Below are 27,463 nucleotides of genomic sequence, written 5' to 3'. Positions count from 1 at the left end.
TTGTCATTCTTAGTTTACCATTTTGTGTCATTAAAACCTATGACTTCAACAACAGATATGGAGAAATCCTTGTTTCTAGCCAGAGGTGGGTTTTGGAAGGTTTTGCATGTCTCTGTTCTTCCATATTCCAGGTTCCCATCCAGAAAGATTCCTGTACCTTCCCTGAAAATTTCAATGTTATAATAAAAATTAAATCCCGAAGTTAAAATTGCAAATGTGACATAACATGTAGTGAATTTGCTCGTTGTTGGAAAGGTTATGGGTTCGAATCTCGGTCCAAAACAGTTAGGACTTCCAGAAAAGATTATGCAATCAAAAAGTTTGATGCGCAATATTGATTCATGGTTTGAACTAGCAAGAATTTAGTTTAGAGATGAACCAATTTAAGAATTATTGGCGTATCTCGTCCTCTAAAGGATATAAAGCTAATACTAATTTTATAACAGCCATTTAAGGAAAGATAACGCATATTCTGACGTCAAAATTATACCTTTTTTCCCTACTTTGGCAATAATTTTAATGTAATTTTGTTTCATTTAGGATCTGTTAAAAGGTAGTGCAAGTTGGACTTTTAAAATATCAATACTTCATAGGTGAGAGGTTTCAGGAAAAACGCAGGAGTGTTTAAAATATTAATTTGATTAAGTATTTCTATACACGTTAGGTTTGACATTTAAAAAACTTATAAGATTGTTTAAAATAGGTTTGATGAAGTTAAGTGTCCACTTCGACGTTTGTCACTCCTGCGTTTGTCCTATGACCAGATAAGATATTTTTTAGCGCGAAAACTGCTTACCCTCCTCCGACGCTGATCATGGTGTCATCAGCTGACATGAACAGCTGTTCAGCTCTGTCTCCCCGCCCCTCCATCTCTTTACCCTCTCCAACCCAGACATACTTCACCACCTCCTCCCCATCTTCCCCCCTGCCCGGGACAAATCTGAAGAGGAAGGTTTCTCCGGTCCCGAAGTACATTTGTTTAAGTCCCCGCTCATCCTTTTCATTCCTAAAAAAAGGTAAAAATTTAAAAGTAAATAATAAAACAACAACGTCCCAAGCGAATTGATATGGTATGCTTCTGTTGATGTCCATTGTTTTTTTTGTTTAAGTAACGATAAATAAACAAAGAGATAAGCTTGTATGAAAATTCCTCATTTAGTCTTAAAATACATGTACATATGTAGGATAGCTATTTTTGCCTCCCACTTTATCCATTGCCCTAAAGTGTTTTCTTTGGTACAATCAGGTGCCAAGGGACCAGGATTCTAACAAACAATTCTTTGTGAAAATTTTCTAACAACCCTCTTCCCTTATTTCTCTCCCTTCTTACCCACTTCCCTTCAGTTATATAAAACAAGTTTTAAGCCAACTATGTCTACGCCACAAAAATATTATATTTTACAACATTATCAAATCTAATCAATTGGCTGAATGACAGTCCCTGAGTAAAATGAGGAAAGGCTGTTGTAGGCCATGACATTCTATTACTATAGAATAGATGTTTGAAAAAAATGTTATCCTATTTAACACACGAGCAATAGCATGGCAAATAAAACCATTACCTTTCCCTCCAAGTGGAGGAACAGTAGGCTCCAAAAACATCTCCATCCCTTGTCTTAATCAACAGTATGGTTGGTTCATAGTATTCACTTTTCAGGTAAAAGGTTCTTAAGGAGGTTCCATCTGTATTGGAGGAGAATACTGCAAAAAAGGGTTATCATTATTTATCAAAAACTAAAGAGATTGAAAAAAAAGTAGGTATGTCCTGGTATAATACAGACCATAACAATATTTTGTGAGATATTTCAGGCCTTGAAGCTAACTATAATTTTAGTTAGAATCAATCAAACCAAAAAAAAAACAAGGATGACAACATCCATAAGTAGCGAAGCATAAACAATTAAATAAGAATTTAGATATTAGTTGACAAAAGCATGTATATTAGGAAAAAATCACGAAACCTTTTCAACATTTGTTTTTAATTTCTTAATATTTATTTATATTTCAGTACTATGACTAACAGACTGACGGTCAAAGTAAATTACATACTGGATGCTCAGAACAACGGGAAATTTAATTTTGATATTTTTAACTACAAAAATTTAAAAAACGGACCATAAACATCAAAGATATGAAGAAAAATGTGAAAAATATAAAAATAGCAAAAAACCTGCAAAAAGGCAGTCTGACCGCCATTGATGTGTTCTTGAAACGAAAGGAAATTTAATTTTGATATCTATAACTGAAAAACTTTGGAAATTGGGCCATAAACACCAAAGGTATGGAGAAAAATGTAAAAAATACAAAAATAGCCTAAAACCTGCTTAAAGACAGTCTGACCGTCATAGTTGTTTTCTTGAAATGACAGGAAATTTAATTTTGATTCTATAACTGAAATAATTTTGGAAATCGGACCATAAACACCAAAGATATCGAGAAAAATGTGAAAAATACAAAAATAGCCTAAAACCTGCTAAAAAGCGGTCCTATCGCCATTGATGTTTTATAGTTAATTGTGCTCCTTGCTAATGGGAATGTTGTCAAAAAATTTCAGCCTTTTATCTTTTATAGGAGCCGAGAAAATCACGTTTCCCCCAAACTAAGACGGACAGACGGACATACGGACAGACGGACAGACGGACAGACGGACATTTCAAATTATAGAGTAGCTTCGCTACTAAAAATGAAATAGCAAGCAGGTGTACATTGGACTGTAAATTGTACTTAGATAGGGAGGGGACAATGGACTGCAAATTACACTTGTAGACAAGTTTTATCAACACGTTCTCATATTCATTAGCTAAAAAACTTTGGGTACTTTTAGTATTTTGATGTATTTTTGATTTTTGGATCAAAACTATTAAAGTCCAAACTTTCAACCAATACTTTTAATCTACACACGGAGTACTTTTGTTTATCCTAATTGGGGAGGTACGTCAATATATTGTCTATTGTCTTATCCTTTTAGATCCCTGATATTAATTGAAGATTTTACCTAATTTAGGTTTGATCATTGTAATTCTTTCTGGTAGCAATTGCCATAACTTTTGTAACTAAAATTAAAACATGTACAATATATATTTTTAGAACTTAAAATTTGTTTAACTCATAAAAATTAAAAATATTTGACCTATCAAAAATAAGTGGACTCTGGAGTGGGGGGGGGGGGGCACTTTTAAACACAATGTAATCCAAAGAATTTGGTATACTTCTAGGGAAGATTTAAAACAACTTTGGGCCAGACTTTTAAATTATATCCCATAGCATTAGCATCCCAACTATTGCAGACAAATGACCCTTTGATTGCACAATCTTTGTATGAAAGTCCAAACTGTGCATGGTAAATGGTAATAAGCTACGACTGTTTTGCGACCGAACCTTATACAGTAGATAAATAAAAGAGTTGCATATTTTACAAATTATTTTTTATAAAAACCTATACACATTACAATTACAAAACATGAACTATTATTATGAATTATTTAAGAACCAATATGATTATTTATATAATATGTGTAAAGTAATTTGTTTGTTGAAAAATACAAACAAAGATGATAACATGCAAGGGTAAAAAAATAACTTTATAAATATATTCACATGCTTTTACAGGTATAGACGTAAATATGAAAAATATACTAATACGACTGACGGACAATCATATTATATGAAAGGTACTATACTCGAAAAAGTTTGACTTACTTGTATGAAAAACAATATTATAATAAAATGTGCAACATTTGGGTCAAAAAGGTGACTGAAAGACTTAAAAATTGGAAATTATAGAAGTTTTACGCTTTAATAATATTGACTTGTATGCGTTACAAGTGAGCATAGCACAAAATCAATATTTTCTTGAAGATACTAAAACGACAGACAAGGGACAAGAAAGTTACAGATTTGCCACGCCATTAAAATAACTGTTTATTTCTTCAATCCTATATAACAAAACCAAATACTTATTGAATATGGAAAACGTCTTTTAAGACTGACCGACGGACAAAGTAAAATATAGTCTTGTTACTCTGTAATAAGTGTTAATATTTACTTCTTTTGTATGACTAAGCAATCTACTAATTGAATATATAGATATAATCTCTTTTAATACCTTTAATGCGAACATAAAAGTATTAACTAAAATAAAAACATATTTATCATATTTATGTGTGACGCTATTCTATAAATGAATATTTCTGCCAAGAGAAAAAAAACTTGGAACTGGTGGTAACTAAAATAAATTTAAATCATTCTTTTCCCAAAACTTGTTTAATAAAAAATATCTATTTAAACATAAATAAAAAATCATAGGCTTACTAAAAGTCATAACTAAAAATCGAGGAAAAGAACCTTTTAATTATTCGTACACGTATTCACGGACAACTGTGTATGAAAAACAAATTACAATAAATGTATGACCTGGGTGTTTCTAAAACTAGCAAAAGTGTGTTTTATTCTTAAAAGTAGGTGTGTTTTTTTCCAAAATAAATAAAAGGGGTATAATTGGCAATATTTTTTGTTTAGATCAGCAAAACTAAAATCTTTACAACTGGCATAAACACAGTTGAGTAAACCAATTGTAATTTATATACTCATGAAATTAAATGAAGCTGTCAAATTAATTAATATGAAAACATTGTGGAGACAAAATTCATGCTAAAATTAAACGGTGCTTTCACACAAAGTAACTATTGGGCACAGATACCACCTTTCCTTATTTTCATTATTTGGGAATATTTTTCTTCTTCTCTCCTTTATCTAACCCCTACAAAGGGGAGGGGGAGCTAACCCTGCGAGAACTATATCTGGGGTGCCCAGACCATGCAAGGCTAACAACAACCAGTACCCAATATTAGTATAACCTAATCTAATCTTATAGGTAATAAAAAAAACCAATAAGTCCACCCTCCCCATCTTTTCAATTTGATTCAAAAATAAGGGGAGGGGAATGGAGTAATCAGGGCTCAACAGGGTACTGTGTGTGAAAGCTCCAAATAAATAAACAAAATAAGGATAAAAAATGTGATTTTATGATACTGTGACAACAATTGACAATACGATGGGTGGACAGACAGACTTACGTCATTTTTGTTGACAATTTCCGATTTAAGATGATGGATTGAGAAAACAGAAGCAGTTGATGTCTTTGGCTTGGGTTGAGGGGTACTCATACCCTGTACAACACAATAAACATGTTTTAATTGGTGAAAAGGAACCAAATATTTAAGATATTAAAAAAATTACCTAAAATCTTAATTTTTAAAAAACTTCTTATTACAAAATTAAACACATTCAATAGAAGGTTAATTCTAATAAGATAGCATCACAAGTGCATGCAAAGTTCCAACATTTTAACAAAAAAATTATCAAACGCTTTCTTAAAATCTAAAGTACACAAATTAAACCCTCTGACCTATTTATATTTTTAAAAGCAATAAAGTTTAATCGGTTAGATAATCTTTTAGCAATAAGCCCCTCAGAAATTATAGCGCTTTTCCGATGACAGAGACCCAGTAATCAAGAATGTACAGAAGTTTTAAAGTACAAGGGCAAATAACCATTAAATAATACCTTAAAAGTTAAATTAATATGTAATTGGTTTTAAAGATGTTTTATCAAATTCGGTGAATAGGCTTTTAAAAAAGTATTTGTAAAATAATTTGTGTGTACAAATATGTACCTACTGTACAAAAATATACCCTGATATCACGTTTTGCTATAATCAAGTAAAACTCTTATTTCATTTCATTTTTAAGATTATAAAAAGAGAGACAGAACAATTAAAGAAATGTAGATGTCTCTAAAATTAAACTGTATAACAATGTCTAAGTTTTAAGTAGATTTCAAATTTAAATGTGAAGACGATAAGTAGGTATAGAACAGCTTTTTTCTCGCCCAAATCAAGTAAGGTAAGTTTTATACTTTTTGATACTTTCTAAAAAAGCTGACCTGTTTATAAGAGAGAGTATCAGAAAGAGCGACAATGTCATTGGCGGCATCAGGAGTAATAAGTTCCAGGTTACTTCGTCTTCGGGCGCCTACACCTCCAGACTCAATATTGGCCACTGACTAAAATTAATTTTTAATTTTACATAAATCTATGCTTAATAGCAAATCAGTTGTAAAGGAGTCTTGCCTCTAATGATGTTTTGTTAATTTATATCAATATGATTATGCAATTATTAGGAAATGTTAAATTTGAATTTTAATTGCGGATTCTGGGTCCAAAAATTAGGCGGATTGCCAACCCTAGATTATTTTACTTACCTTTAATTCCATTTCAACTCTGAGAGTCATTTTTGATACATCAGCCCGGCTGAATCTGGCAATTTTAAATCCAATCTGCATTGAAATACTTTGTTTATTTCGAATTTAATAGTAAAAAACTTGATTTTTCCCTATTGAAACTTACAAATTTTTAACCAAACCATTACAATTGTAATCTTGTGATATGCATCTTCTTAAGATATGTAATATTTTGATGAAAAGGCAAAAATTTTAGTGGTGCCATATTGTTGACATAATTTTCCTATTACAAATTAGACAGTTTTAGGTGTATCCCAAAAACCACTTGGTAGAGCAGCGTGGCGGAGCCGTTTGATTTTGGTGCGGCTCCGGGTCAATTTTTGATAAAAAAGGACTTGAAAAACTTAAAAGGGTCATTTGCACACGACAAAACAGAGTTACCAAATTATAATTAATAAAAAATCTCTTATTTTAGCCAACCCGGAGCCGTTTTTTATCAAAATAATGGCTCCAGCTCCAGCAAAATACGGCAGCTCTGCGGCTCCGGCTCCACAACGCTGTGGTAGAGGTTAATTATTTTTTCGTAATTTTTGTACAAAAGGCTCACTACTCCAAGTAAATCAACTCGTTAAATGCACTACATGCAACTATTTTTAAAATCTGCAATTAATGACTGATACCTAAGCTTCCCTGCAAAGTAAACAAAATATTCCTGAAGTGGGTCAACTTGCAAAGAACTGAAACTATTTTTCATTGACTAAATAAAAAGACATTATTAATCATTAAAACTATAGATAGAGCCAGGGCAGGGGACTTTGTACTGCAAATCATACTGGTCCCCAAAATTATATGAACACATTCCCTCATTCATAAAACTTTGTGGAGATTTATTTAAGTCTTTATCGGTTGGTGCCAACGAGCAGTGTCCAAACTTTTCAACCAAAGATATTAATATGTGAAAAGGGTAAAAATAAATAAAAAAATATTTGAACTATTTAACATTTCTTTGTACCTAATTCATTTGTTATATCTATAATTTTATACCTTATAAATTAAACAAAGAAATAAAAGTTTTACATCATAGTTTCTTTACCTACCTTATGAAAGCCTTCTTCTTTGATAGATGAAGCATCAAAATTATGTTTGGCATAGGCTTTAACTATACCCAAAGCAAAGCGGTATAAAATCTAAAAAAGAAAGAGATTATTATTCAGTTCTGTGTCTCAATGTCTGAAATTATTAAAATGATTAAGATAATAGTTAGTTATTTCATATTTTCGTAATAGTAGTCATGCTAGAATTGACATTCCAAATGTCTGTCAATGTTTGATCACATGGCAAAACTTTAAATTATTTATCTAAGTTCGATAAGAGCTATACTTTACGAATATACGAACTAACCCTAAATGTAGAAAGCTTCGCTTCAATTAAACACAAAATAAAAAGATTATAGCTAACCTTATTTCCCTCAAGTAGAAAGGAAGAGAACATAGTTTCAATAAATTTGACAGGGGCATTTTCAAAGACCCACCAGGGCCAGTTGGCAAACACTGACTGCATCTCGTTTTTATCCACCACTGCCTCTAGTCTTGTCAGTTGCTTTTTCTGAAAATCAAAAGGGGATAAAAGAATATGTAAAGCACAATATATCAGGTAATGGCAGTAACGCTAATGATTCTACAAAGTTCAAAATACTACGACAAAAATCAACTAAATTGTAGAGCAAAATCTAATTCCTGTACATTTTTTGACCAAGAAAATCCTTCAAGACGAAAAAAACTAACATTGTTTAAATCAAATAGGTAGGTATACTTACAATAAATTTTTGTGCCAATGGATAAAATGTCTGACATAAAATCTCCCAAGATTTTCTGCTCTGAGTAAGGAATTGAAAGCCGCGGGGAGGCTCAACAAGGATGCTCAATGCCGCGTAACTGTCTTCTTCACTCAAATGTCGTCTTAAATAAATAAAAATCAAATAATATGACTCATATCTAAGAAAAGGAATTTTTAAAAACTATCTTACAATATAAAACAGGAAATATTTGTTAGGTTTTTATTTTTAATTATCTTTTAATCATTAATCATGATACCTTAGAATAGCAGCACATGGAAAGATTAATGGAGAATATGTAATATCAGGACAATTATACGCCAGACAAGTCACCAACCGACAAACCTAAAGAATATCAATATCAAATTTGATTGAGGGATCTTATTATATACTATAATGGACGATAAATTGATACTTAAACAAATGACCCTTTCAGTAGATTAAAATTAAACTATATTGGTTGAAAAATTTGGACACATTCAATCAAGATTTAATAAATTTAGGTCAATGGTAAACTTAATATATTCATCATGTGTTAATAAATTCTTTGGTTCTAGTGTATTTATATTCCCAAAAACCTTCTAATAAGCAGTCGAACCGCTATGAATGTTTTATGGTTAATTATACTTCATAATGAGGGGAATGTTGAGTTAAATAGCAGCCCAGAAATCACATTTAACACCATAGCGTTACGGACGGAAAGACAGTGAATTATAGAGTTGCTTTACATTTCAAAGAAAGGATTACCTCCGCTCTGGTTTGTTTGTTGTGTGCGTAATCTGGAGTGTGGGAGGATTCTACACATGATGGTATCTTATCCAAAGAATCCATTGGATCTCTATAATATCATATATTTTTATCAGAAAAGTAGCATGGTTTTTTGTTGTCTTAAGTTTAATATTTCAATATATAATAAAAAGGATGAGATCCTAATTTTAGGTTATCATAGTTTTGAATTTATGCCTTGGATTATCAATATGTCTTAGGCTATTTTTCTGTTGTCCAATATCTAATAAAAAGGATGAGATCCTAATTTTAGGTTATCATAGTTTTGAATTTATGCCTTGGATTATGTCTTAGGCTATTTTTCTGTTCTCTATTGACCATTTTGAATACAGATCACCAAGATGCTATGGGCGCAGCTGCTAGTAAACAAAAGAATAATTATCATTCACTTATATCTTTTGTAAAGACTGACAAACATTTAACATTTATTACAGGTTACCTAACGTTTTTATTTTTATATGTTGATTTAAAGCTAGAAGTTTTATTTTTTATTGTAAAAAAAAACTCTGACCTTCCACCAAAGCAGGTATCCACAGTGTCCCAGTATATTGTTGCAGTATCTACAGGGGACCCACGCGTATGATGCTCTAATATTGCCTTCCATGTGCCTAAAAATAAAAAGGATTTATTAGAGTATACTTAACAATGATAATTGCGCGGCAATAACAAATAAAACTGCATTTTTTTTTGTAAAGTCAAGACAAATTTTAAGCAAGACTGAATAGCAGGAATCTTGAGATCAACCAATGCACATTGGGGCAAATCAACCAAAAAGGGGATTTAATTATTTAGTACACTTAAAATTCATCTCACAAAAATTTCATTTTATACTTTTTTGTAGGTAATTTAACAACAAACAAATTTGCTTTTATGTTTTTTTCTGTCATTTGAAAGAAACATGGAGATAAAGGTCATTTTATGAAGGTAGATAGAAAATTACCAGATTAACCCCTCCCGAAAATAGCCCCCCCTTACCCTATCCATATATCTATCCATCAATATAGCCATCTATCTATCCATATATCTATCCATCTACCTATCCATCTATCTATCCATCTACCTATCCATCTATCTATCCATCTATCTATCCATCTATCTATCCATCTATCTATCCATCTATCTATCCATCTATCTATCCATCTATCTATCTATACATCTATCTATCCATCTATCTATCCATCTATCTATCCATCTATCTATCCATCTATCTATCCATCTATCTATCCATCTATCTATCCATCTATCTATCCATCTATCTATCCATCTATCTATCCATCTATCTATCCATCTATCTATCCATCTATCTATCCATCTATCTATCCATCTATCTATCCATCTATCTATCCATCTATCTATCCATCCATCTATCCATCTATCTTTCCATCTATCTATCCATCCATCTATCCATCTATCTTTCCATCTATCTATCCATCTATCTATCCATCTATCTATCCATCTATCTATCCATCTGTCTATCCATCTATATATCGATCCATCTATCTATCCATCAACTATTCATCTCTTTATCCATCAACTATCAATTTATCCATCCATCAATCTATCCCTCTATCTATCCATCTGTCTATCCATTTACTTATCCATCTATCTATCCATATATCTATTCATCTACCTATCCATCTATCTATCCATCTATCTATCCATCCATCTATCTATCCATCTATCTATCCATCAACTATCTTGAATTTCGTGTTTAAATCGTCTAATTAGGGGTTTTGGTTATCAGAGCAATATGAGAATTTTTTAGTAGCGCAGCTACCCTATCACTAGATTTTTGGGCCCTTAAAAGTGTATCTATGTCACTTGTAGTCCGATTTTAGTGTTCAAAGTGTCAAATTTGGGGTCATGGAATTCATTTCAGTAGGAGGGGAGGAGATGGTGTAAAGGGGGTGGATGGGGATCCTTATTTTAGCAAGCTACAAGTTTTACTTTTTTTTATGTTTAATAAATCCATTATAAATGTGGGCATGATTAACATAAATTTTTATTAACTAATATCTATATTTATAATGATATTATGATTCTTGTTTACTGTTCATATGAATACTAGCGGCTTTGCTCCTAGCCTCTAGGGGATTTGCCCCGAGAGGTAATTAAACAAGGATGACAACATCCATGAAAGAAGCGAAGCTCTGAAATGGAAGGACAAACAAACATTAACACTTGTGAAGTGTCAGAACTGAATATTAATGCATGTCTATACAAAATTGTAATTAAAACTGATTAAATATATTTTACTGTTTAAAGACATACTGACGTTTTTAGGACTTGATTATAGAGTTGCTTCGCTTATAACATTACACCTTATTGAAATAGGAATCAGAATTCAAAAAATCAGATGAATAGGATATTTGTAACATTCAAAACCATTATTTGTTGTCAAAAAAGTAAAAATCAGCTTGTTATAAATGGATGTACGGACTTTCTGGTAACGATTATAGAGTTGCTGTGCTTTCTAAGTCGTACCTAACTGTTGTAGAAATCAGCATGAAAAGTTTGAGATCGATAGGACAGTTCTAGCCTGTTTAAGTTAAGTAAAAGAGCTATCTGTACCAGACGTACGGACGGACCGACCCTAATTATAGAAATATGAAAAAATTGAGGAGGATTTTTATTTTTTAAAAAGAGCTTTAAACAACCACAGTACCAGTAGATATATTACCTGAAGAGTAGAATTCAATCTGTTTAGTGGTTAGCGAGATCTTAAGAGATGGGCGGACAGACAAATAGACATCAAGATACTTTGTATTATATATTAACACCTAGGGATCTAAGGAACAAAACAATAACCGATTAATATGTACATCCCCAATATTGATACATATTTAATAAATTATATTACAAAATTATTTGTCTGTAGATGACAATTAGTGGTTGAAAAGTTTTGACACTTATCTTAATGAACCAACCAATAAAAAATCAATTAAATTTCCTGAAGTTCTTATGCTAACGAATATAAAAACGTTATTATAAAACTTTGAAGGTTGGGGACTAGTGTAATTAACAGTCCCCTCCCTTTCTAAATAAAACTGCTGACATTAAACATGAATACCATGTAACTACATAATTTAAAAACAAAGCATTACCAATAGACAGACAGATAGACTACTTGCTAATTCCAATTTAGAATGATTATAAGAACCTCACGTTATTTGCATATTTACTTTACCTTTCCGCAGTGAGGTAGGGGACATTGGGCTGTTTATAACACTAGTCCCCAAAGTTTTACAGTTGTGTGTTCAAACGTTTTAACTACTAACTTTAATCTACACAAGGGGTAATTTTGTGTATTATCATTGGGGATGTACAACAATTTATTGACCTTTGTCTTATCCCTTTAGATCCCTGATATATGTAATAATCTATAGAAACGATTATTTAGTTACATTAAAACATCAAACATAAAGAAGTTTAGATTTAGGTTTAGCCCCCCCCCCCTCTCCTTCCCATCATTTAGTGGAATAGAACTTGAAAATACTTATTATTAACTTTAATTCTAAGTCAAAATAAATATTTCCCAATATGTCTATGTTTTTGTGTCTTTTATTTATTTGAATTATATCTTAAGTTTTGACTTTAAAAGTGCATTTAAACGCTTTTTCTTACAAACTTTTCGTGCACTTACGTTCAGAAAACGGACTAAAAACCCCTACGGGGGCGCAGGGGGGTAAGTGAAACCAGTACTGGCGATTAAAATATGTCTTTGGGTAATCAAATATAGTTTTTTTAGCCGGCGACACCTGGCGAAAACATGTTTCCTCTTACTGTGATCTTAAAAGTTGATTAAAAAACAAACAAAAAAAAACTAAAATCTTGACTTCAACTAGAATTATTTAGGACTAATTTCTTCAATTTGTGTTTTTTTCTTTTATAGTGTCAAAATATATGTAATGCATGACTCATCAAAAGTTATTTTGTCTAATTACGTTAATTCTAAGAGATTTTATAATACTTTTAAAATTGTTGGTGAAACACAAAAAGTATGCCTTTTTCTGTAAGAAAATTTTTGCATTTCTTGACTTCCATGCATTAGAATGCTTACTTGAAAAGCGTATTTTTACGATTCCTTTGAAATCTGATGTACATTGGGTATGATAATACTCATAGAATGTTTAAAACTTGATTTGGGGGTGGTGAATTGATGCCCCTTCTTGCCCCTATGTGCAATGCAGAAAAATTGTATGTTCCCTCCAATATAATTATCTATAATACAAAGTAGCTTGATGTATGTCCGTCTGTCCCTTAAGATCTCGGTAACCACTAAACCGATCGGATTTTACTTCTTAGGGTGGTTTTAAGCTATTTTCTTGGGGTTGGGACACCACCAACCCCCCCCCCCCCCCAAAAAAAAAAATCTCCCACCCATTTTTTTTTTAATTTGCTGAAGATTTCCCTAGTCCTTTTACGAATTTCGACATAATTTTTTTAAATCACCTCTTGGGGCAAAGCCCCTAGAGGCTAGGGGCGAAGCCGCTAGTTGGTAAAAAAGTATGGAAACTTTCTTAGTACTACTTAATCAAAAAATGAAGAAAACATATTTTGACAAACCTGCTATATCTTTGGTGGGTTGACTTCTTAACAAGGTCTTGGCTTCTTTTAATTTTCCTTGTTCCAGAAATGTTTGAAGTTGTTGGAGGGTTGTGTCTCCCCCTCCGGGTACCACCTCCTTCTCCACCATTTTGTCTGAAATTTACAGGGATATAAACAATGCTTCCTTTTTGGGTCTTTCAACAATAATATCATCCACATTTTTTATGCAAAGTTATATTTTTTTAATCATAAATAAAAATCTATTCATTAATTTTCATTACAAAAATCAGCAGTGTTACAAAAACGTATCCTTAAATGCAGTTTAAAGAAAAATTTATCAAAAGCTCTAAAATTAATTTCATACAATATAAATAAGTAAAATTACATAGATCACAGTTTCTTAGGATACTTTAACAATCACATTTAAAAAATCTTTAAAATGACAACTTTAATGAAAAAAATACTTTGATTAAAATAGGTATTTTAAAAAGAAATCAATAAAAGTCCAAATTAAATAATATCAAGTAAGCATAAATTAAATTGATATTTATCTGGAGGACTGTAATTTCTGTTTTAGAGCCGCAACCTTTTCCAACATTGAAAAGTTATTCACAGATCTAACTTCTATCATAGTCAATGCCTAAAAAATAAAAGTTATTATCAATGTATCTCTTATTGTAATTCAAATTGCAAGCATTTGATCAATTTTAAAAACAATAATAAGTTGTTGCTATTTTATTTATATTCTTTATGCTAATATAAATAAGGGATAAGCCAATGGCCGATAAATTGATGTTGATCCCCAATGATGATACACAAATTGCCCCTTCTATGATTAATGAGAGTCCCGCGTTGTTAAATAAGCTTAGGATTTCCTACGGGCTTTTCAAAAGTGGGAAAAGTTGCGCTATTCACCAAATAAGAGATTTTTTTCATATGTTTTAATTTTAAATTGCACATTGTTTTTTTAACCTTTGAATATATTTACATATAATCTGATTATAAAACTTAAACAAAAGAATATGAGATTATTGTGTATCTTGTTCATCTCACTTTTATACAATGATAATGCAACAAAGAGACAGTTATCTTCAGTAACAATTGTTTAATTATAAAAACACTTGTACACGAACATTATAATAACCATCAATTATATACACATTAGAAACATTATTTTTGCTCTGTGTGTTTAAAAAAATTTACGCGATCTCTAATTAGTTGTCTTAAAAAAATGGAGACTTTTATTCAATCTTTATTGGGTTGCAAATCAGCAGTGTCTAAACCTTTCTATCATTAATTTTATCTAGAGAAATAAAAAATTTAGCATAATTGCGTATTATATCATTTTTTCGTCCATTGTCTTGTCCCTTAAAACCTTTTTATTATACTAAAGATGCTCTCTAAGTTAACTGATATTTTTCATAAAGTTTCATAAAGACCATTGAAAAGCCAATAAATCTTACCTCAGAGTCTTTCAATGTGTAGGCTAATTCAGCAGCTTCTGAGTAGATTTCTAACTTCATCAGGTATTTCAATTTGTCCTCATTATTCAGCAACACAAGATATCTTAAAATTCGTTATAATATACTATCAGCTACGCTCCTAGAGCTCTTTAGGGACCCTTGAAGGGGGACAAGAAGTCAGTACGTCTGATTTATATTTTTAAAATGGTGGTTTAATTTTTAGGGGCAAGATATTAAAAGCAAAGCAAATCTATAATTACGCAAAGAAGGTGATTTAGTCCTGCATTTTACCAAAATTTAATGAAGATCGAATGTAATGTCAAAATAAAACATTTGGATCGTAGAAAGAAATCGAATTAGCGGGTTTCGTCGTATTTTATTTTTCACAGTTGCTTTTCTCCTATTTTTAACCCCTGCAGGGAGCTCTAGCCCTGGACAATCATTAACATTTACCTGTTGGCTTCATCCTTGCATCCAGCCTCTATGCAGACATCCACAAAAGGTCCAAACCCGATCAAAGATTTTTTATTCTTTGCCAAGTTAGCCAGCTCACTCCATTGCTTACTAGCTCCAAAGGCTCTAAAAACATGAACCATGAAGCTAAACAAATTTAACAATGGCAATAAGGTCCTAGTCCATAAGTGGCGCAAACTGTTGATATATTCATATTGCAGGATCCTGGACTGACAGCCGCCTACTGAACCAATACCTACCTATAGTTTTATCATGTAATTATTTATATAATTATTATTTGTGTTATGTTATGCCCTATCATCCCTGGTTATCAATAAACCTAAGTTTTATATTGATCTGTAGTTTGACTTAATGAACCGATCTTTATCCATTACAGAGTGTAGAATGAGGTTTCGTTTATGACTTATAAAATGTACAGCATGACCCTCAAAAAAGTATTTTTAAGCATCTGCAGCCCTTATTTCTCAATGAATTATTAAAAAATGCATATGTCCTTGTTCTCTATAGTATTCCACGTAAGTAGATATAAAAATATTTTTTTTACCTCCATTAACACCGGAGATTTTTAGTGCTAAAGTTTTGAAAAAGTGACTGAGGAAAAAGTAACTTTTAACATGATACGACTTTTTTAGCAAAATTAAGCTAGAAATCCTTTTATTTTTGTTACTAGCAGAAACTTTATACAAAAATGAAATAAAAAATTTAGTTTTTGAGTAAAAAGCATTTTTTTACACATATTTTTTTAGTCTTTTTAGTTTAATGATATTTTGAAAAACTTACTTATTAGGCAAAATTGTTTAAGATTAAAAAACCAAATAAATCTCTATGAATATAGCAGGAAAATTGTTTTTGTTTCACAATCCTAACTTTAATAACAAAAAAGTTATAAAGAAAATAAAAATGAAACATAATGATTTTTTAGTCTAAAAAGCTTAATTTACCCCTTATTAAATAATTGAGATGTCAGAAAAGTAGGCGGAGCAACTGTCATAATTAATCCTTTTCTATAAATAAGGGTTAATAAATAACCTAAAATTTGCAAATAATCAATTCATTCAGTAGTATTTTTTGCCATTAAAAATTTATATTTTTTGGTGGAATAAAAAAGAAATATTTAGTTAACTTGTTTTTCTTTGTGTCTCATTATTCAATTGCCAGAAAAACATAATATGACCATCCAAAAAATAAGAGAAACAAAAAAAAATTCTTTTTCTCAGTCACTTTTTCAAAACTTTAGCTCTAAAAATCTCCGGTGTTAATGGAGGTAAAAAAAAATATTTTTATATCTACTTACGTGGAATACTATGGAGAACAAGGACACATGCATTTTTAAATAATTCATTGAGAAATAAGGGCTGCAGATGCTTAAAAATACTTTTTTGAGGGTCATGCTGTATTTGTGTTCCATTTCAGTATATAACAATGCTACTATAATGCTGGAAAGAGTATAATTTGTTAGTGCATGATAGCTAGGGTTGGCATTATCCAAACAGCCGTTTTACCCTATTTTAACACAAACTACCTAATATAATAAGTGTTATGTTTTTCATTGATGTTTCCATGATTTAAAAAGACTAACTCTGTTCTTATTTTTTTTTATGATTAAATGTTTTATTCTATTTAGGTATAGTCTTTTAAATCTGATTTTTACCTTACTTTCAACCAGAGATATTTTCTATCGGAAATTTTGAAATCAGACCTAAAAAATTAGACAAATAAAAAAATATAAATTAGGTATAGGGTAAAGCGGGGCGAACTCGGTCTTTTTTTCGGTTTTTTGAACCTGCAAATCGTAAAAATTATTTTTTTTAAATGGGACCAAGACCAGTAGAAAGATCTCGGAAAAGTCGATCAGGTCCTGAAAGGACGTAAACCTAGGACTTTGGGAAGTTTGTCAAAAATGATCTCTAAAACGGCACCGACTTCGCCCCGCCTTGAGGCGAAGTCGGTAGGGCATTTTCAAGCTTCGAAAAATCGATGACGTATTGATTTTATTAAAGCATGCCCAAAAGGTAAAAGTTGCTAAATGTAATAAAGAGTATGCACAACAAATTTTCTACAAAAAAAAATAATTTTTCCGAAGTACGCGAAATTTGACTTTTTTTTTCGAAATTTTTTTTGATAAAAAACATAAAAATACTACTAGAAAAAAATAACTTTTTATGACTTTAAAGGCCTGATCCTTAAAATTCAGGCAATTTTGAATAGATTTGGCCAAAAAAAATTAGTTCTACTAGCAAAATTTCCTAAAAAAATCAAGTTGAAAAAAAAGAGAAAAGTTTGGCAAAATCTGTGGTCGATTTTCCAGCTTCAAAAAACCTATGACATATTGATTTAATTACAGCATGCCCTAAAGGTTAAGTTGCTAAATGTAATAAAGAGCATTCACAAAAAAAATTATGAAGATCGGACAATTTTTTCTACAAAAAATTTTTTTTTCTAAGTACGAGAAATTTGACTTTTTTCCTCAAATTTCACTTTTTTATATAAAATTGAAAAAGTTAGTATAAAAAGTGAAAAAACCGAATTCGCCCCGCTTCACTTTTAGTCGATTTAAGAAAAAACTATACAAGCTTTTTTAAAGTTTTAAACGGAAATGGATAGCCTATTAGATTCTTAATAAGTCCCCTGAAGACGTCTAAGCTCTAGCTCTTACCAGTTTTTGTCCAACTTACCGTTTTTCCGACCGAAGCAAAAAAATCGAAAAAAAAATTTTTTGTCGTCCGACTTTAAGACCCAATAAGTACCCTAAAAATTCATCTCACAAAAATTTCATTTTATACTTTTTTGTAGGCAATTTAATAAGGAACAAATTTGATTTTAAGTTTTTTTCTGTCAGTCGATTAGAACATGGAGAAAAATGTCATTTAATGAAGGTGGTCAAAAAAATACCGACTTCACCTCAAAACCGAGATCGCCCCGCTTTACGCTAAGGAATTGTATACTCAATACACGATATAAGTTAGTATCATAGTTTTCAACATAAATGATTTTACAGCGAAGCTGGCAAGGTTTTAGAATATTTGGTGCTTTCCCTCAGGTGCCCAACGAGCAAAAAAACCTTCCTCTCCCTTTTTTAAATAATTGAAAAAAGCCGAGGGGGGAGGGGGGGAATTTCGTACAAAATTTTACCTTAATTTATCTGCTAACTTAATTTCTCCCTCTTCAAGTAGCTGAGAAACTGTACCATGCAGACTTTTGTTCAAGTATACCTAAACAATAAGTTTGCATTTTTTAAAGAGAATCTTTTCTTATGTATTCTCTAAAGTAAGGGTTAAAATAAACACGGATAATGGTTGTAAGAATCCGTTGGTCAATAACTAGATTACAGCCTGCAAGTGAAAATGTCAGTAAAAAAAGGACTATTTTCTTAAATCAACGGTGTAGCAAAGGTGTTCTGTAATAAAATCTTAAAGTATTACATTAATCAATTTAACAAACTTCTTACCCTGCCAAATTTTTCTTCCAGTTTAGTTTGATGATTTAATAATTTTGATTGTTCTTCTGTAACACTCAGGTTGAAATCATGTTTAGATTTTCTGTAATATTCTTGAGTTGTCACCTAAAAAGACAACATATTTAAGTATTTCTAGTCACTAATCAAAGGAACCAAACAAACCGATAAAAGTCTAATACTTATTCTTGAAGAAAGAGGGGAGGGGGGTGGTGGTTAATGCAACCATCTAATAATCAACATGGCATGAGTGGTAGGTCAATTTTCCCCAAATTGAACAAAAAGTTATAAAAGCTAAGCTGTTAGCCGTGTGGCCTTTTTTTTGGCTATTTTTAGTAGTCTATCATTAATTACGTAGGAATAAACTTTTTGAAAAATAATTATGCTTAAACTCATGTAAAATGATACCAAAACATATTTTTTAGATTTATAGTACTAGCGACTACCGGCTAGAACTGGTTGAAAACGTCTGAGAGCGGCAAAGAGTATAGATATTTGTAGATAGGGCTTTTGACAGATTTGCCCTGAAAATAGCCAATAAATGGCTTAACGGCTGAGCCGTTAGTCGTTACTTTACCAACTTTTTGTTCGATTTTGGCTTTGGGAAAATAGACCTACCAGGGATTGCCTACTCATGCCAAGTTTCATAACGAAATTCGGATTCTAAGTGCCATTTGCGATTGGATTACGAGATGGGTGCATTTCAAATTAAATGTGTATAGCAAACTCTCAGGTAGGTAACATGAAAAATCTGAATTGATTTTTAAATAATTTACAAAGTAAACTTACAAGATGTGAAAGTCTAGTTTCAATTCTTCCCGAAGTGTAGCTCTCTTTGAGTGTGTGAGCGGCCAGTGCCTGCCAGTCATCCTCCTGCTGGAGCCAGGACTGCAAGCCTCCAGTGTTGTATTGAGAACAGTACTTTGTATACAAGCTAAACAAGCAAATAATAATCAACATTTTGATCTTCCATTTAAAGACTTACAATCCACGTAAAAACGATGGAAAAATTAATCCTTATTATCTTCAGTACATAAAAATTCAACTAAGATAACAAACGCCAATTTTTTACTTATATGTTTCAGGTTTGAAGTATAGAAATGATTTTAAAACAGATAATATATGCCAAATTTTTAAAGAATGAAACATGGGCAATACCTTATAATTGGGATAGAAAATATTTTTGTTACTTTGAGTAAGACAGCTGAAATCAGCTGATAAATCAAATATTTCTACCTGGCTCCTAGCTTAACCCCTCTCATGATCATATGGAAGTCAGCTGTTGAATGTTCTTCTTGAAGATTGAGGATAACATGGTAGATAAGATCTGTATCACCGGAATCTATGGCCTTGGACAGTGCTTTGGCACCTTGGCCGAGCCTAAAATAATAAAAAAAATATAGCTGTCAGATTTCTGGATTTGAATTGATCATATAAACAGTCATCAATACCTATGCTTTTCCAGGATGACTTTTAAAGTTAAAAAAAAAAAACATTTTTATTGCGTATACGATAGTTGTACTTAAGGTTACTGGTTCAATTTCTTCAACAGATATTAATATAATAACGAAAATAAAATATAACTTTATCTTCTTTCCGAAATTTCAATGAATAACAGGAGACAAGAGTAATTAGCAGTGCGCCTATGTCGTCGAGCACTGACCTCCTAAGACAACCACATTGGTTCTTTTTAAGATTTTGACAACTTTCACTTTAAAAACCACCCAAATTATGAAATTAAATTTGCAGGTCTGAAGTATTCAAAGATTTTTTTCTGCAAACCAAATTGTTTGTTGTAAATAACTCTAGGTTAAGTGACTAAGTCGATGAATTAACCAACGTAGCTTTGATTTGTTACATAGTCATGTTAAAGTATATATAAATACTTACTTCAATAGAAGAGGAACTTGTTTATCTGCCCTAACTTCGTGTTCTAATAGTTTTACTGCTAACCTCTTCTTTCCAACCTATGTATTACATTTCATCGTTATTGACAGATGTTTAACAGGGTTATTACCGTTGCTCCATCTGACTCTCAATTTTTATTCGAGCAAGGTTTCTTAACAGCTTCTCTTAGTGCACGATATTTACATATAAAACCACAGAAATACACACGCACACGTAAACTTAAATAGAGTAGAGATAATTAATAGTTTGCTTTTACTCAGATAACAGAATTTAAAACATTACATTTACTAAATCCACCATTGAAAAATATATTAAAAAGTTTCAAAGAAGAAAAGATAAAACTTGAATAGGTAATAAACAATCCAAACCTGTGCAGCTTTAGATGCAACGTCACTGTAAGAAATCTCAGCATTTAATCCCAGCCTGGAGCTAACCTAAATAAAAACGTAACATACAAATTTTAAGTTTTCACAACTTAGAGTGCGGAGGGCTAATCACAAAAAAAAGCGTTGGTTATGAATTCTTAAGTGATCTATTCTGGTGCTTTCTCACGAAATACCAATCGAACACTGATCCCCCTTTTCTTATTTTTAAAACCCTAAAATACATTGAAAATAAGTGGGTATATTTTTCTTTGCCAAAAACCTGCAAGGAGTCCTAACTCTGTTGGACCAATACCTGCCGTGTTCAAACGCTGCTGGGCTATCCAGTTCCCAATATAAACTGACATAAAGTAATAAAAAATTGATCCCCCCCCCCCCAAGTAATTTTCAACTTATTTAAAAATAAGGCAGAAGAGATTTTAGTGTCCAACGAGTCACTTTAATGGATAACGCCGCAGATTTAAGGAATTGATTTGATTTGCCAATAACTTATCCCTGTTTTCAATGCTTTACCTGTCTGGCTGTTTCATCTTCATCGGCTGTTGAAGTTTCCACCTTATAGCAGGCCCAATGTCCCAATACACGACTCTTCCCTTCAACTATGATAAAATAAGAGATTAGAATTGGATAGAGCGATTCTTCCACAAGAAAATGTAAAAGATATTCGTAAACAAAATAAGAAATTTAAAATTGGAGAATCATTTGACCTGGCGACAATTTAAGATAATCACAGATGGCAATGGCAAGGGGGAACAATCTTCTTGATATCAATCTATCAATCATAACCGGTTTTGTCAGGGCAATCAGCTGCTCGGACGTCAGTGGCATTCCAATCTTGTAATGGCGGACAGAATTCAGGATTTTTAAGGTTTGACATTGCTGGTAAAATGCGTCACTGGCAAATCCCTAAAAAACATTTAATTTAAAAGTAATAAAATACATATTAAATAGCTCAATTTACATAAAAAAAAAGAGAGTACAAAATCCATAGGTATCTTTTTTACCTGTAGAAATGAGTTCCCAAACTTGGCCGCGCGCATCAGCTGTTTCTGGTGAGTTGGCTGGAAAAGGGCTCCTGCAGCTGATATACACTGTGAGACTGCCTGGTCAAGTCTAGCCTCTATCATGCGGATGTAATCATCAGCTTTGTGAGATTTTTCGTTGTATGCCTGATAAAATGTAAAATAAACATTAGAAACAGTCAAAGACTATTGATGCAAGTTTGTTACCATCAGAAAAACTGACCTAAAGTAAAAAAACAAACATATGATTCAAATTAAGACAATTTGAGTGAAAATACCACTTTCAGGTGACTAGTTAGAAATCGTGTTACCTGTGAAGCCATAAGCAGGATGGATCCAGGTGACATGGAGCCAATCTTGAATATCTCCTGTACAGGTTCAGAAACCTTGTGGATAAGGTCGTGGAAACCAGAACATATTAGCCTAACTCCATCACATTCCTAGAATTCATTTAACATAGGACATTTTCAGTGCAAAGTATTTTTTATGGTTCTTTATCATAATACTAGAAGTAAAGCCCTTTAGACCTTAGGGAATGAGTAAGATTTTTTATATTTAATGGTAAGGGGGTATTTTTTTTTAATGACGAAATCTCTTGGGGACTGTCATATAAGATGCTTTTCTGTTAAATAGAACCATATCGGTTCAGCATTTAACTGACCAATTGTATACTACCTGTGTTATTCCTATTGGAGAAACACCATACATAACTTCAACTACACCACTGAAAACAGTATATGTATTTTATTCTTGAGTCTTGGTAATATAATAACAATTACAGATTATTATCATGCAGCAAAAATACCAACCTAATATGAACAAGATTTGCCAGACCAGAAGAAAGAGAAATAAAGACGACATCTTCTCCACACCAGGCCATCTGAAGTACCTCGGCATCTAGCTGGTAGTCGGTTAACTTCCTAGATAGATAGAGACTAGAAATAACAAGATTTGAATAAAAGAATTCTTGCAGCTGACTGGCGACTGCCTTAGAAACTGCAATTTTAAGTCCTCAGCATTAATCCACAGAGACCTTGGACTGTGGCCCTCCAACACTCTATATTTTCAATCCTCCCCCTGCTAGCTATCTTCTTATCAACTAAACAGTTTTTTAAGCTTGCTTCTTGTATCATAATGTTTAAAGTGAAAAATCTAAACCACCAAACAAGCTAGTCAATCATTTAACGAACGTGCTTATAGAATTTTTTTTTTGAAATTTCGATTTACCTAGTCTCTGCATATTACCTGGTAAAAGTTCCAATCCATAATAGCCCAGTATCAGTGACTACAGCAACATTACTCTGGCTGGGTGACAAGCAAACCTTCGTTATGTTAGATTCCACTCCGGGTCCTCCGCCAATCTAAAATATTACGTATAATATTATTTTAACTTTAATCTGAAATGCTTATTTATCCTTATCGGGTTTAGGCTATTTTTCAGCGGGTCATTGTTATCAACCCGAAATAAAATCGATCATAATTTCTCCGTAAAAAAAATAAATGTTTAAATTAGGTAATAAATATACCTCCTACCTAAAGGTTTCCGATTCAAAACAATTTTTAACATTGCAATTGTAACCTGTATATCTAAAACTGTCATATCGTTGTGCGACAACAGAAGTAACTCGGATCCTCTTCCAAGCAAAAGTCGGTTTTGCCTGAATAATATTTTACAATTGCAGATCATATTAGGAACTAAGGTATTAAGAATTTAAATACAAAATATCATAAAATATTTAAGATTAAAAATGAAAAATACCTATCGTGAGTAAGAGGGCACCAAGCTGTAAAATGCTTCATTTCAACTACGTCATACAATTTTCTAACTCTAAAATAAAAAAATAACATAAGATTTTCTTTTTAAATATGTATGAATTAATAGTTTAGTTTAGTTACCTCGGATCCTGTAAGGAGGAAACCATGTAGAATCTGTATGTACTGGTCAGAACAGCAACTCCTGTTGTACCAGCACTACTTGAAAATATTCTGAAACAATGGCTTGTTATTTTCTATTCATAATGGCGTTAAAACCTCTAGAGATCTCTAAATGAATCTCTCTATTCTGATTTAAAATAGAAAAATAAAAAAATCATGAGGGGGGGGGGGCATTTTTCTAGTGGCGATTTCTCTTGCGAGGGTGGTGGTCACCCAAAATAATTTTCAAAAAATCTCATTACTTTATAATAAAGGATTAGTGTTTTTGACTGTTTTAACTAGGTTCCTAGTCACATTTTTACCGTATTTTCGTCGGTGCAAACATAGAATTGCTTTGGAAATTTGTTTTCTTTAATAGCTTCCAGAAAAAAGGTGGCCAAAAAATAGAAAGATATAGGTAGGTAAGGGGGGGAGGAAGTTTTGACACATTTGCGTAAACCTGGTGTATAGGCTTTATCTTTGGACTGAGGGGAACTGAGATGATAGGTTATTAAAGATAAAATCATTCTTATATGATGAATTTACCCCAGATTTAAGAATTTTTTTGGATAGGCCTCCTCCAGGTTCCGGAGCTCCAGGACTCCAGGTGGCCTCTGTACAGGTAAAAAAAAAATATTTTTTTTGAAGAGTTGGAGGTCAACTCATAAAACAAACATGCATCTTTTTTTATGTTATTCACATATTTGAAGAAAAAACATGCATATTTTTTTTACAAGCCGACCTTTAACTCTTTAAAAAACATTTTTTTTATTTTTACCTGTCCAAAGACCACCTGGAGGCCTATCCAAAAAAATCTTAAATCTGAGGAAATTAATCATATAAGAATGATTTTATCTTTAATAACCTATCCTCTAGGCTCTCAGTCCAAAGATAAAGCCTATACACCAGGTTTACGCCAATGTGTTAAACTCCCCCCCCCCCCCCTTTACCCTTTACAAATTACAATACCTTGCAGCTAAAATCTTCATATCTTTGGCCTCTTGTCCCATGGAAAATGAAGTTTTAAATGTTCCAAAAAGAGTGTAAACAAGAACTGTTCCATCTTCTAATACAAAAACAGGCTCCTCATCTACAGACCAACCCATGCAAATCTAGAATAAACATAGATATTAAGTAAGTACCTAGATAAACCCGAATCTAGCCATAGGTAAATCTAAGAACAGAAAATACTTGCGCTTGTGCGGAATATTAACCAAGGATAACAACATCAATAACTAGCTAAGCAGTAAGCACAAATAAATCCTGGAATGGGGAATCGTATAGGAGTAAGTTATAGATCTGATGCTAAGCCAATTGAAAATCCCGAAACATTAGGTTTATATCATTTGAAACATGACTGACACACAGCTGGACAAAATAATAAGAGACAAGATGCGCTTGCGCATATGTAATAGAAATCAATATGCAGCCGAATAAAATACATTTCCCTCTTGGCATTACTAACTGTCTGACGGACAGACTAAGAAAATATTAGAGTTGCTTCGGTATAAAAATCAATTCACAAATTTATAAACATCATAAAAGAACTTAAATACCTGCGGCGGGTTATTCCATTTCCAAGCAGACAACTGTTCTCCGCTGGCTGTCATTACAGTCACCTTCAGTTTGTCAGCTAGAAGCACTAGACCAGCCTGTGGACCACAAACAAGCTTACTAGCACTCTCATCTATGTTGGTGAACACCCCGCTGTATAGTTCAACCTGGGATAAGATATATTGGTATACAATTTTTAGATTCATTTTCAAACATAAATTTAATATGATAAATTAAGGTGCAATGAAACAATAATGATAATACAGTTGTTTGGTTTAATTGTGTATAGGGCCCACTGCAGTTTTGTCAAATATAATGCGCGCACTGTGGGATGAGCATTCTGCAAAATACACAAAATCTCCGATTTCAACTCCGACCCGTCACGGAAGAGCGCATTTTTTACGAAAAATAGGGCTTTTTAAATCTTATTTTTAAGTGATTTATGTAAATATTTTAGAACTTTTTTTCCGAATATCTACTTTTAATTATTTGAATTTAATATAAATGCTTTTAAAAAAAATAATTTTTGAGCACAAATAAACAAAATTACCCCTGAAAAATCACCAATAACGGCGCTAAAATATCTATTTATTACTTGCCTTGCAAATACAATAGAGATATAAAAAAAGATGTTTGAGATAAAGAAATTCTTCATGAACATTTAAAACAAAAAAAATTCAAATCGATCAACTCTAAGTCCACCGAATTTTACCGAAACTAATGTTCACTTTTTTAGCCTAAATTTCGTAAAAAACGGTTTTTCTTCGACTTTCTGTTATCAAATTTAAAAAATTTTAAAAATATTCTGAAACTACTGATAATGGAGATTTATCTATCTTATTTGATTTTGCTAAACAATTAACAAGTATTCGTGTATAAATTACTTGATTTAGAAATTTTCCGTAAATTTCTGCGAAAAGTTATCATTTTTAGCATAAATTTTGTTAAAAAGTGTTTTTTTTCGACTTTTTGCTTAGTAAATAAAAAAATAAAAAAGGTTTTTCTAAAACTACTGTTAATAGGGAACTAAATGATTCAAATATTATTGATCTATCTTAAAATTTGGAGGAGTTATGATGATTTTTATTTCTCTACCCCTAATTTTCAACCTACAGTGACGACAAAGCTGCAGTGGGCCAGGAGGATCTAAAAGTGTAAATGATACTTTTAAATATACGTACATTTTTATAAAAATGTGATCATTTACTAAATACGTAGGTATAATATACAGACCTTATCGTAAAAGTCATTGTCTAACTGTATCCAATTATTTGTAACTTCGTCCATTTTTCTCTGAAATATGACTTGTAATAGAATATATGCACTAATTAGTTATTAAAAGAATTATCCTTATATGACAGAAACAGGATGTCTGTGTTTGTATCGAACTCTCGCCAGTAAATACATTAAACCTGTTTTGTGGAGGTTACCTTCACCTTCCCAAGATAGATACATATATAACCACCTCCTTGATTATTTATTTTTCATCGTATTCATTTTGCTTTACCGTTTAAAACTAAAATTAAAAGGGTTTAGTTACGCTCTCCCCTGTCCTCAAATGCCCCTAGAGGCCTACAAGCATAGCCGCTAATAACACGTTTTTAAAAGTAGAAATAACTTGTTTAAAAGTTTCAATAACTAACTTGTTTGACTGAATTTAAATATTATTAATTAATTAGAGATTTCGAACATGTTACTTATCTTTTCTAGTGTTAAAACTTTTATAACCAACAATTTTAATCTGCAGAAGGAATACTTTTACGTATCATCATTTATCCTAAATTATTCCCTTTCGATTTCTGGAGTAACTATTAATAAATTAATAACAATTTTATTTTAATTGGGCTCTGTCTTCTTCATTTATAAATGTTTTTGTTATTGTG

At 31.9% G+C, this 27,463-nt stretch overlaps 2 protein-coding genes across 3 annotated transcripts; both read right to left on the bottom strand.

Annotated features, from left to right (window-relative positions):
- sky (GTPase-activating protein skywalker) lies at positions 1-13,585 on the bottom strand. Of its 2 annotated transcripts, XM_080149354.1 has the most exons (15): positions 13,427-13,585; positions 9,372-9,468; positions 8,822-8,912; positions 8,334-8,419; positions 8,057-8,198; positions 7,699-7,845; positions 7,338-7,427; positions 6,956-6,997; positions 6,262-6,339; positions 5,944-6,063; positions 5,076-5,168; positions 2,996-3,053; positions 1,563-1,701; positions 797-1,006; positions 1-162 (listed from the first exon to the last, which is right to left on the bottom strand). In XM_080149354.1, the coding sequence occupies exons 1-15, from the start codon at positions 13,554-13,556 to the stop codon at positions 15-17; spliced, it is 1,671 nt and encodes a 556-aa protein (XP_080005480.1). In that variant the 5' UTR covers positions 13,557-13,585; the 3' UTR covers positions 1-14. The 2 variants fall into 2 exon arrangements, with proteins under 2 accessions (XP_080005480.1, XP_080005488.1); XM_080149362.1 differs by lacking the exon at positions 5,076-5,168.
- On the bottom strand, positions 13,556-26,908 carry Vps16A (vacuolar protein sorting 16). Its single transcript, XM_080149344.1, has 23 exons — positions 26,814-26,908; positions 25,583-25,747; positions 24,996-25,138; positions 24,009-24,098; positions 23,872-23,940; positions 23,692-23,770; positions 23,358-23,473; positions 22,922-23,032; positions 22,788-22,836; positions 22,424-22,552; positions 22,095-22,259; positions 21,798-21,996; positions 21,604-21,689; positions 21,076-21,141; positions 20,690-20,766; positions 20,036-20,179; positions 19,589-19,733; positions 18,794-18,907; positions 18,478-18,557; positions 16,997-17,044; positions 15,325-15,450; positions 14,872-14,974; positions 13,556-14,048 (listed from the first exon to the last, which is right to left on the bottom strand). Exons 1-23 carry the CDS (start codon positions 26,865-26,867, stop codon positions 13,956-13,958), a joined length of 2,451 nt encoding a protein of 816 aa, XP_080005470.1. The 5' UTR covers positions 26,868-26,908; the 3' UTR covers positions 13,556-13,955.
- Between the last annotated feature and the right edge of the window lie 555 nt (positions 26,909-27,463).

The sequence above is a fragment of the Acartia tonsa genome, chromosome 2, assembly GCF_053477335.1.
Source record: "Acartia tonsa isolate MP-2025a chromosome 2, ASM5347733v1, whole genome shotgun sequence".
In the NCBI taxonomy this organism is placed as follows: Eukaryota; Metazoa; Arthropoda; class Copepoda; order Calanoida; family Acartiidae; genus Acartia; species Acartia tonsa.
Note: the sequence above shows the minus strand (reverse complement) of the source record. Positions and strands in the feature narration are given on the sequence as shown.

Bases quoted from the DNA above. Each gene is read 5' to 3' on its own strand.
- sky (XM_080149354.1), bottom strand. From the start codon at position 13,556: ATGGTGGAGAAGGAGGTGGTACCCGGAGGGGGAGACACAACCCTCCAA. The intron at 7,846-8,056 runs GTAAGTATACCT...TTTGATTTTCAG, and splicing joins CATTGGCACAAAAATTTATT to AAAAAGCAACTGACAAGACT. The intron at 3,054-5,075 runs GTAAGTCTGTCT...TTTTAATTTTAG, and splicing joins AAATTGTCAACAAAAATGAC to TTACAAAAGTTATGGCAATT.
- Vps16A (XM_080149344.1), bottom strand. From the start codon at position 26,867: ATGGACGAAGTTACAAATAATTGGATACAGTTAGACAATGACTTTTAC. The intron at 22,837-22,921 runs GTTGGTATTTTT...TACTGTTTTCAG, and splicing joins GCAAATCTTGTTCATATTAG to TGGTGTAGTTGAAGTTATGT. The intron at 14,049-14,871 runs GTAAGATTTATT...TTTATTTTTTAG, and splicing joins ACACATTGAAAGACTCTGAG to GCATTGACTATGATAGAAGT.